Genomic DNA, 10,791 nt, shown 5'->3' on the forward strand with positions numbered 1-10,791 from the left:
TGAGACATGTAAATATCATATTAATAGGAAAATGTTGTTGGCGTTTTTGAGCAATAGATTACACTTGCAAGATTTTGGAGAAATAGACCTACTTGGGAACAAGTGCGTGATGTCACGACAAATTCTGCAATTAATAGGGAAAAAGAAAAAGAGAAGGAACCAAGATCCTATACAAACAGATGTGATGGACACTTGCCTCCCACAGCAGCGAATAAATTGATTGGAATAAATTATATGTTAGTCACGCCTTCCAGCCATAACTCATATTATCATCGAAGTCGCCATTTAAAAACCCGTTTTCCGTGAAGTCATGGGATATATCCGGCATTACTATATCATCCGGCAGATGGAGATTCTCTGACATATCTGGAGATCTATGGTTGAATCCATTGTTGCCACCCACTGCAGAGTCACTGTTTGAAGCAGCTTTGAAACTGTTACTCCGACTTGGAGCAGGTCCATTACTTCCCGATGCTGTGTTGGCGGTGGTCATAGCTGCTACCTTAGGGTTGCCTCCAAATCCCAATCCATTCCTTGCCACAGTTCCATTTATATTTGGCCCGGCAAATGATTGCTGTTGCACTCCACTGTTGTTAGACATCTGCAACAGTTGCTGGAACATCTTCTGTTGCAAGGCCTCGTTGCCCTGGGAGGTCTGTGGATGATTTTGTTGGAGCGTGTTAGAAGCACTGAACGAGCGTTGCTGCAGTTGCTGTGGCTGCTGCGGCTGTTGGGGAGGTAAATGGGGACTAGAAAAGCCACTAGATGGTGAATTCTGCATGGATCCTGGTATTAAAGCAGCTGCCCCTTGGAGGCTTGAAGATGGACTCCGGTTAGAATTATTGAAGGGAGACAAAGCCTCCTGTTGAACTGAGTTAGGATTTGAATTCATAGAGTTCTGCCTCATGAGAAGATTCTGGTAACTGGTCAGTGCCAGAGCAGCTTGTGCCGAACCACTTAAAGCTCCTCGGCCAGCCATGTTATGACTGTTACTTATTTGGTTATTCAGTCCAGGATGCAATGCCATTAGCTTATTGAGGCTGCTCCGGTCAGTTGGAAGACCCTGAACATTTGCTAGTTGCTCCATCTCCTGCATCTTATGCATCTGGTGGAGCTTGGCAACAGAGGCACGTCGAGGATAATTTTTCAAGCCCTCTGCAAATGAAGTGTCGCAATAAGATCCAAAATGAATCAAGGGTTTCATGTTTAGCATGCCTATTTTCTACAGACAATAATAGGATAGGCACGAGCAACAACTACACACAAAAATCATGAGATTCTTCCAAAGAAAATAAAAAATAAAAAAAAACAGTTCCATAAATATCATATTCTTCAGCAGCTTGGGAAAGAGGGAATGTCCACCCAGACCTGTTTACACTATTGAAAAAGACTTCGCAAATGAAGGCAACGAGAACTGCATATTCTGACAGATGGGAGATCAAAATAAAATCTACTCCAAGTCTCCAATCATTTTTCATAAACAAATTTAAAATTAAATCAAGAATGGCACTGGCTTAGCTTCTATAATGTTTCAAATGATTACTTCATGCAGTGGGTAAACATGAGTACGACTTAGATCAAGCTTCTAGCTCATCAAACCGATTAAAGTTTGCATAGTAATATAAACGTTTGTTTGAGTTTCCCAAGTGCAAGTGTATTTTTGAGTCATGGCTAGCAGTGCAAGTCTTCATTGAGTTACACAAATGATAGGTAATAACAAAAGCCACAAAGGAATTACCAATGGGCCCGACTTTGTGCTCACGACAGAAATCTATCAGATCTTTCATGCTATTGACAACTTCAGAGATCTGTAAAAGTTGGAGGACAACTATAATAAAGCTCAAGATGAAAGAATAATAACAATTCCATTTTTACACCATATTTCATGTCAGAAATAGATAAAAATACATACTTGCAAACACCTCACATATCTTTTGGAAAAACCCAAGTCATTCAAAGACTGTAACTCCAAACTCTTTGAAAGCTGGTGCCCTGCTGTCAGTACCCTGGGAAAAATCAATTGACATGACGTCAGTGCAACCTCACACCACTCAGGGTCAGAATTAATCATGTTCAAAGACCCAATCCATAAAACCCAATTCCAATATGTATGATGAAATTCAATAAATCAACTCCTTCCACCGATAGTTAGGCTGTATCCGAGAATAGTATGGCTCATAATAATCCATCCTAAGTAGAACCTATTATTTTTCATTAATCCAGTCTAGGCTCAACCTGCAGCTGTAACATAACCCTGGATGGTGGTATTTAATTAGCACTTGGTAAGAAATCACTTCAGCATGCCTTTAACATTCAAAGTCGGTAAAAAGGTTTTTGACAAGTAGCTCAGTAAAAAGTTAGAAACCAAAAAGCTTTTCAAAAGGCATCTAAGAGTTTACTTTCCTTTCTGGTGCCCGTCTTTATAGGGCTTTATCATCCTCGTGGAGCATTTACATAACTGATGCTACCATAGAGATATCAGAATAATCCACTCATCCCATCGTGAACAAGAAACACTTCAGACTTGGTAGTGATTTCCATAATATGATAAGAGGACAAGGGCAGGCAAAAATCTCAAATATCTCCAAGTGATCTACTATATCCACCAACAGGCTAAGTTGGGGAGCTAGGATCCCTACATTATTAATCCACTACTTGAGCAAACTATCCATTAGAAGGAACAAGCTCCATCTAAAAAGGATTGAAAAAAAAGATCAAGCCACTGAGGAAGTTTATGGTTTGATTTCACTCACATATTGCTGTTTGTTTGTAGATCCTGCTGAGAAACCCCATCAGATTCACTTTCAGCAATTGTACTCTGGCATTTCTGTGCAACCTGAACCAATTGATTCACCTGTAAGAGAAGCGCCATTAGGACTTCCCTAATTGTTTCTATTTAGCATTCTAATAGTTTTTTTATAAGTATGTCAAGCATCCTAATACTATCAAGAACCAAGGGTATATGATGTTATACACAAACCAGGAACAAAGCAGGGAACCAAATGACAATCTTATTAAACTAGAAATTTACACCTATAAGATGAAAAAAATGGAAATATATCAATTTCATGGCTAAGCCTCTCATGAATAAAACTAAATTTTATGACAAGCTCAGTTTTTAAGAAGGCAAGAGTCGTGAATTCCCAAGCTTTGGTCTGAGTCGTCTGACAGAACAACTAATATGTTGTAGGAATTGTGTTTGTGGACTAATGAAGCGAAGTGCATGACCAAAACTCATATTTTCACTTTATACATTAGACCGAAGTAAACATCCTTTTTAGAAAAAGCTCGTATTTTCACTTTCTACATTAGGCCAATCCCCCATATTTGGAAATAACCAGAGCCTTTTGTTAAAAATGAAAACAAAGCCCACTTCGATTGCTCATGCATTCCTTCAATCAAAACACTTCTCCTTTCTTTCCTTTTTTCCTGAGCAATTCAGTTGATATACTTGTTAGAAAACCTTGCTTTCTCATAGGAATGTTTTATGTCAGAAAAAATCCTTACAAGTGGATGAATAAAGCAACGGTTGGTAAGGTGTGTGAAATTAATACCTGTGGTGCAACCAACCTACGAGGAAGAAGTTCTTCATGCTGCCGTGCACAAAATTCCCAAGACAATATCTGCAAAATTATAACAGTCCAGCTAAGCAGCAGAATATAGAGATTAATTAATATGAGTATACAAGATTTATTACCTTCAGATCATGGGTGAATATGATACGAAGTTGACCCTCACGAACAACACGAAGTTGCTCATAAACACTCTCTTGGACAGCTTTTCGATATTCTAACATCATTATTCCAGAAGCAAATCTACATTCCCGTGGCAAGTCCAAAAAGAGAAGCTCATCAATGACCCCACTGCCAAACTTGATCTCATTAAGTCTAGGAAGTACTTCAAACGTTGCCTCTGAAATAAAGAAAAAGTATACTTACATTTAGTCAGCAATCCCCAAATGATAAGATCCTGGCACGCAAATATTTGGAGCAACCTTACCATTATGGTGAAGTTAGATTCAAGCCCTAGGCATACTGTGAGACTAAGAAAATCAGTTAAATTATTGAATTTAGTTCTGATAGGGCCCTTCATAATTACAATTTAATGTTAACTCGATGCTTTTTGTAACAGAGTAATGTCTGTACCTGTCTCCATGGAGTTTCTTAAAATTTACAAGGTTTCTTTAACTTGTAATTTCTTGAGTATTTGGGTACATGAAAGCAGTAGGAATCCATGAATGTTGTAAATACTTGGATCTCCTTTTATATAAGTAATGTAAATTTTATTAAAAACCTCTAGAGGCACAACCGAAGTATATAGGAAGTATACAAAAGGATGCACAAAACTAGCAACAAGAATATTGATTAGATTCTAGTAGGCTGGAGAATTGGAAATTGTTGTGATTAGTCATCCGAACATAGAGATTGTTGAAAATTATGGCTTTGAGTTTTGACACCGTATCTCACGGTTTTAAAAAGTGTGGCATTAGTTTCTTTCCAAATACACCACATTAAGCACAAAGGGACCATCCTCCAAACATTTTATTTCTATGGCCACCACAACGATTCCACTGACATGCTGTAACTCTCCAATGGAAGGTTCAAACCATATGGCCTATTCTCCAAAAGGACTAGTCAATGATACAATTGAAGCCCCATTGGAACATTATAAAGAGCAAGAACTTCTCCTTCCCAAGCAATGTGAGATCTCATACACCGCATATCCTTATCACTAAAGAGAATTTGGGGGGGGGGGGGGGGGGGGAGATCTCGTCGGGCCAATCCGTCGTAGGTGGCATGGCTCAAGTCTCACATTTCTAATTGGGATGGCTCTGATACTATTTGTAACGCCCCAATGGAAGACCTAAATCACATGGCCTATGCTCTAAAAGGACTAGTCAATTATACAATTGGAGCCTCATTGGAACATTATAATGAGCAAGAACTTCTCTTTTCCAAGCAATGCAGGATCTCATACACCACCTACCCTTATCACTTAAGAGAATGGGATATCACGCGGCCAACAACTCCACCACCCTTTGGGGCATAACCCACTCAAATCCAAATGCACCACATTAATACTTGGATCTAACCATGCTTGTTCATAGCAGTTTCAATATTCAAATTTATATGCTAGGATTACTAGGTCAAGGTCCTAGTGCAATTATAATGAGTTTCTGGCAGCCTATAAGTATCTACTTAATGACTTCAAAGGTCTTTTCACAGGTTATTTTAAAGGACTATGAGATGCAAATTTAATCCTAGGAGGATGGCCTATGGGAATCTGAGCGCAGTGCCCTGAAACATTCTTTCTGGCAGCATCAATCAGTGCTACTATTTCTGAGGAGATCAAGTTTAAGTGATATTCCAGCTGCAATTATATCACTAAGTGATTGTATGATACAATTCGAACCCTAGGCAAGCGACCTAAAGGAATCCAAGCATGAAACCAATATTCTTCTGCAATTACCCACATTGTATTAACCCTTTTAAGCCTGCCATCAAGGCTTGTTAACTACTCCCCAAATACCTGAACACCCTACATCACGAGCCCAAACCTTTACAACAAAGATTCAGCCCCAAAAAAATCCAAAAACATTGATCTTCTCATCTAAAAACCAACCATACCCATCCTCTTACCATTTAGACCCTACACATAGGTTCTTTACTTAGCCACCACTAAACCCATTCAAAACAGCTCTAATATGAACCTCTAGTGCTGTCCTAAATCATATACTACCAACATTAAATCCACATAGCAACTGGAGATTATTATCAAAGGTTACATTCTGTTTTAAACAGCATCTTTGCCACTACACTTTATTTGACTATGAACCTTAGGTCACCTGAAGAGAGGTGATAAAAAAATAAAACTTGCAAAATAATAATTCAAACAAAACTTCCAAAATATGCGAGAAACAATCCATGAAAAAGGATACACCTAAGCAGCATACAAAGATGAGTTTGTACAAGAAAAGAGGGGCAAAGTGAAAGAGAAATGATGATGACTTTTTTTTTTTTTGATAAGTACGATGAATTTTTTTATAGGTGAAAGAGAAATGATGATGAAAATAAATTTAAGGAAAAAAGCATAATTCCAATACATCAAGCTCTACTGAGCAGTAGCTAGAGCACCCTTGCAAAGTTTGACAGTGAATTATATTTAAGGTTTCATTTCTTGTTGGAGATAATATGACTGTGCTATGCATCAGTTGTTATGAGCAATTTGTTGGTTAACATACACATGCTCAACGTATACTTCCTGTGTACATGAGCTATGCCTATTTCATTTGCATCAATAAAATTTACCTCTTACTTATAAAAATAAAAAATAAATAAAAAACATTCTCAACAAGCAACTAATGCTTTATTCTAATTCATACTCAAAAAGCATAGAAATAATTTTAGCTGTCATTAATACAAATATCTATCGGATTAATGCCCCCCCCCCCCCCCAAAAAAAAAAAAAAAAGGGAATGAACATAGCGTAATCACAGTGCAACAGGAAGTTTCCAATTAAATTGATCCCTACGAAGATTCTATTTTTCTTACCAAATCCCCTTCCAGATTTGGAACCACAGATATCACACTGCCAAGCATCCTGGAAAATAAAAGAACAAAATTAAAATATATATATATATATATGCGAGAAGCATGTTCTATTATTTAGATTAAACACCATTGTCTAATTACATACCATTAATAAAGTTAATGAGTATAATTGCAATAGAAACATGGATACAAGGTCATGGTTGATTAATATAAGAATCAAGTCATGCAATGAATAGAAAGAAAATATTTTAGTTTTCATTATAGGATAAACTTTACCTGAGGCAATTTAAGTTTATGTGATAAGCTTATTTATTAAAATAGAAAAGAAAGAATAGATCCCCAGAACAAAAAAAAAAAAAAAAAACTGACCATAGCTGCCTGGGGAAAAACACCAAGTGCATGATGCCCCACGTTATCATATAATGACAAGCACCATCTTTTCTTTGCACGAGGAGAGTAATACTCTGCCACAAACTTCCTCCAGTACAAAATACTATTTTCCTGTAACATGAGGGATACTTAAAATAACGAAAAAAAAATTACAAAAAAAAAAAATCCTTCAACCTTCAGAACTACCCAAATTAACAACTTAAAAAGACAAGAATATTCATCATGTTCAAAACACACTAGGTCATGAAAAAATATAGAAATTTCATACAAATGAGAGGAGAATGTTAAAGAACTTCATGTAAAGCAGAACGTATGTTTTGCCCCATGAAGAACCAATATGGATGAGTCAACTTTTGGAAATCAAATATACAATTCAGCAGGTAAACTTTTATGGAATAATGTGTAAGAAATGGTTTTAAATATTATGCTAGTTTTCTGTTCAAAAACGCATAAAAAATCATAATTAAAGGACCTAGTCTAGAAGCTGTAAAAAACCGAAGCACACATGGTCCAATGATCCATATTAGAGATACATAAAAAATTTTGAATCTTGAAGTTTTCTTCCTGAAAGATTAGATAATGTATTTTACCTTTAAAGCTGTTTTCCCTACAGAATTCCAACTTTTAACCTGAAAAAGACTCATGCTGTGTCCTAGCAGTATTTTGCCGTATTCTTAATAAATAACTCTTCCTGTTTACCAACAGATATCCTATAAGTACTCCAAAATATCCAAATATGCATTTGGATCCATATCAGATACTAGTACAGAAGCTATTTCAAAGTATCCGTGCTTTATAGGTCTTATCAGATAAAGACATGAAAAAGCAACTACTCACATGCGGCCGTTGCTGCTGATGATATAGGTATTGCATCAGCCGGCGAGCACATACACCACTGTCATAAGAACGCTTCACACCTGATATTGGCGGCATTGCTTGTTGTTGCAGTTGATGCCTCAACTGCATCTGCTGCTGCTGCTGCTGCTGCTGCTGATGCTGCTGCTGCTGCTGCTGCTGCTGCAACTGGGCTCTCTGCAACTGTGGCATAGACTGCAGAATCTGTTGCTGTTGTCGTAATCTCTGCTGCTGAATCAATGCTTGTAACTGTGGATTACGGCTTTGTAATTGCATAGTGTCCTGTCTCTGCAGTAGCTGATGTAAAACCTGCTGCTGTAAGATATCTTCTTGCTTGATATCCAGCCGGGGTTTCTTCTGCACCTGGGACAAATTATTTGGATCTTGAATAAAAGCTCCAACTCGTGCACCCATGGAAAGGGAAGCTTGGCCAGTCTGTGATGTGGGTAATGACATAGCACTTGAAGCACCCTGTGGCTGTTGCTGATTCTGCTGCACATGTTGTGCATTCTGGTCTTGATGAGAGTTTTGCTGCACTAAAGAAGACCCGTCCATAACTGAAGAGCCCGAAATGCTAATGTTATTGGATGAGAATGACAAAGGTGATGCTGGTAAACGCAAGTAAGACTCCGTATTGATGCTGGCGCTTCTTTGTAAACGGGGAGCTCCTGAAAGTGCAGAGTTTGCATCTGTCACCAAAGAACTCGCCCCAACACTTGGTCCAGAGTTTGCCACACCGTTCAACGCAGCATTGCTCATATCCCCCGAAACAAGACCCAGATTTGAACGGCCATGTCCAGGAATTGAATTAGAAGAGTTCCCAAAAGACGAGCTCAAGTGAGAATTAACTACAACCTGGGACTGCCCATCTCCCTGGAAGAATATTCCAGAACTTGAGGAAGATTGGGTTAACACTCCAGCCACTCGAGAAGGTGTCATGGGGGGCACCGCCCCCTGGTGGCTGGAGTCTAAGTAGCTCTCAAGAGCCAGACCTAACTAGGGTATGTACATACAAAAAAAATTAGGCTCAACCCAGTTAATATGATCCAAAAACAAAACCGATGCCAGAAAAACCCCCAAAATATCTCCACAACTACAGCATGGAAAGTAAATAATAGTATATTCCCACTTCACCAACCAAAGATTAAACACAATTTGATCCCTTGTATCTCAGATTTCCCCAGTCAAAGTACGAATTTTACAAATCTAGAAGCTCTAGTGCGTTCGAACTGCACGAAATTTTTACTCTGTTTGAGCTTTCAACAATTTGTCATGGGGATCTAAAATAAACAAACCAAAAAACAACATTAGCTGTAGATGAATATCCTAACTAAATATAGAAACCAACACGAAACTCTATAAAATGCCTTACCCAGTTTAATCAAAAACTAAAAACACCAAATCATTCTAGAACTAGCCCTTGAAAAAAGGGGAAATTTTTCCCAACAATTCAACCAAAACCCTAATTTTTAGCCATAAACAGTGCCTTTAGCACAGACCGATAATTTCCCTAAAAACAATCATACATTAAAATTGAACTAAAGAAGTGATCAAGTCGCGTGACCATAAAATTGAACTAAAGAACTATCCATTGATCAAACTAAGCCCAAAATCTATTGCTTTGAATCGTACAAATTAAAATACGTTCCGAAACAGAAATAGCTCCAATCAAATGAGAAGTTGCACGATTTTTCAACTCTAAAACCCGGAGTAAAACATGCTAAACTAAATTAAACACTTGTTAGCCGATGCAGCTAGAAGATCATAAGCTAACGAAGAAAGCTTTAAGAGAAACAAGTTCAGAACAGATGGAGAGCTTTTACAGTTCCAGAGATCGACAAGCAGACAAAAAGAATAAAATTATCACCAAGAAATAGATGAAAAAACAGTAATAAATATCAACAAAAGCTACCGACCTTGGAAACGCGAGCTAACAAGAACAGAATGCTTGGCTTTCTTGAGCTTCTGCTTGACTATGAAACTGTGGAATCGAGAGAGAGAGAGAGAGAGAGGGGAGAGAGTGCATTGATGAGGCTGTTTATATACCTAGCGGGAATTGCAGAGAGGTGGGTTACCGGCTGCACTGGTTTCGAGCTCTATGCCACCGGTTATGTCCGGTGAAAGGTGGGACACGTGCCGTGTATCTGTTGGCAAGGCGTAGACGGTGTTAGATCGCCACGGTCGCTAGCGAGGTTGTTTGACCACGTGGCAGGGTTTCACTGGTTAACTTCGGGGGGTTGCCTATGGCCTATTGTAGATTGTGAGGACTTTAACCGAGTTTGGTCTCCCTGGACATTATAAAGTCTACAGCCGAGGAATCCAAGCGTTCATAGAACAGCAGGCTGCCACGTCACTCCCCTGCGGGGACTAATGTGGTAATTTGAGGCTAACCTCAGGGGTAGTCTAGGTAGTCTAAGTTCTAGCGCCTAAAGTACAAGGAAAATCGATTTTTGGCTGGGTAGTGGTACTAAAGTGCTTAGTAGATAGAGTCAGATTGTCACGTGTGAAATCACACGCATAATAGAACCGACCAAATCCTCGTGCGGCTTCAAAACCTTTGCATGTATATACCTTGGTTTTTTTTTTTTTTCTTTTTTTTTTTAAATGACTGAAAATATTTTATCCGCTTTGAATATTAGATAAATATGTTAACTACAAAATAATAAAAATAAATTTATAAATTGATGTGTATTAATATAATATGAAAAATCGTAAAGTAAATCTGACGTATTATATAAAAATATCAGTTTATAAATTTATTTTTATGAATATAATACTTTAAATACTAATAATTTGCTTTGTCTTTGTCTTTGTACCTATCCTCGCAAATTAAAAGCTTTGGATTAGCTAGTTTAATTAATATTTATTATTTTTCAATGGTGTGATTTCACTTCCTATTTCTTTTCTTCTCTTCTCTTTTTTTTTTTTTTACATTATTGTGACACGTGTCATGTGATTTGTGGCTCCCCTCCCCCTCTTTTAATTAATACAAATT

General features: G+C 37.9%; 1 protein-coding gene across 5 annotated transcripts; it reads right to left on the reverse strand.

Moving 5' to 3' along the window:
• Window positions 1–9,848, reverse strand: LOC121251665 (probable transcriptional regulator SLK2). 5 transcript variants are annotated; one of them, XM_041150978.1, is made up of 10 exons: window positions 9,713–9,848; window positions 7,783–9,076; window positions 6,921–7,056; window positions 6,552–6,600; window positions 3,698–3,912; window positions 3,555–3,623; window positions 2,754–2,854; window positions 1,913–2,006; window positions 1,739–1,808; window positions 1–1,155 (listed from the first exon to the last, which is right to left on the reverse strand). In XM_041150978.1, the coding sequence occupies exons 2-10, from the start codon at window positions 8,733–8,735 to the stop codon at window positions 242–244; spliced, it is 2,601 nt and encodes an 866-aa protein (XP_041006912.1). In that variant the 5' UTR covers window positions 8,736–9,076; window positions 9,713–9,848; the 3' UTR covers window positions 1–241. The 5 variants fall into 5 exon arrangements, with proteins under 5 accessions (XP_041006912.1, XP_041006909.1, XP_041006910.1 ...); XM_041150975.1 differs by having other exon boundaries at window positions 6,921–7,058; window positions 7,779–9,076; XM_041150976.1 differs by having other exon boundaries at window positions 6,921–7,058; window positions 7,779–8,792; window positions 9,713–9,846.
• Between the last annotated feature and the right edge of the window lie 943 nt (window positions 9,849–10,791).

The sequence above is a fragment of the Juglans microcarpa x Juglans regia genome, chromosome 2S (assembly GCF_004785595.1).
Source record: "Juglans microcarpa x Juglans regia isolate MS1-56 chromosome 2S, Jm3101_v1.0, whole genome shotgun sequence".
Lineage (NCBI taxonomy): Eukaryota > Viridiplantae > Streptophyta > Magnoliopsida > Fagales > Juglandaceae > Juglans > Juglans microcarpa x Juglans regia.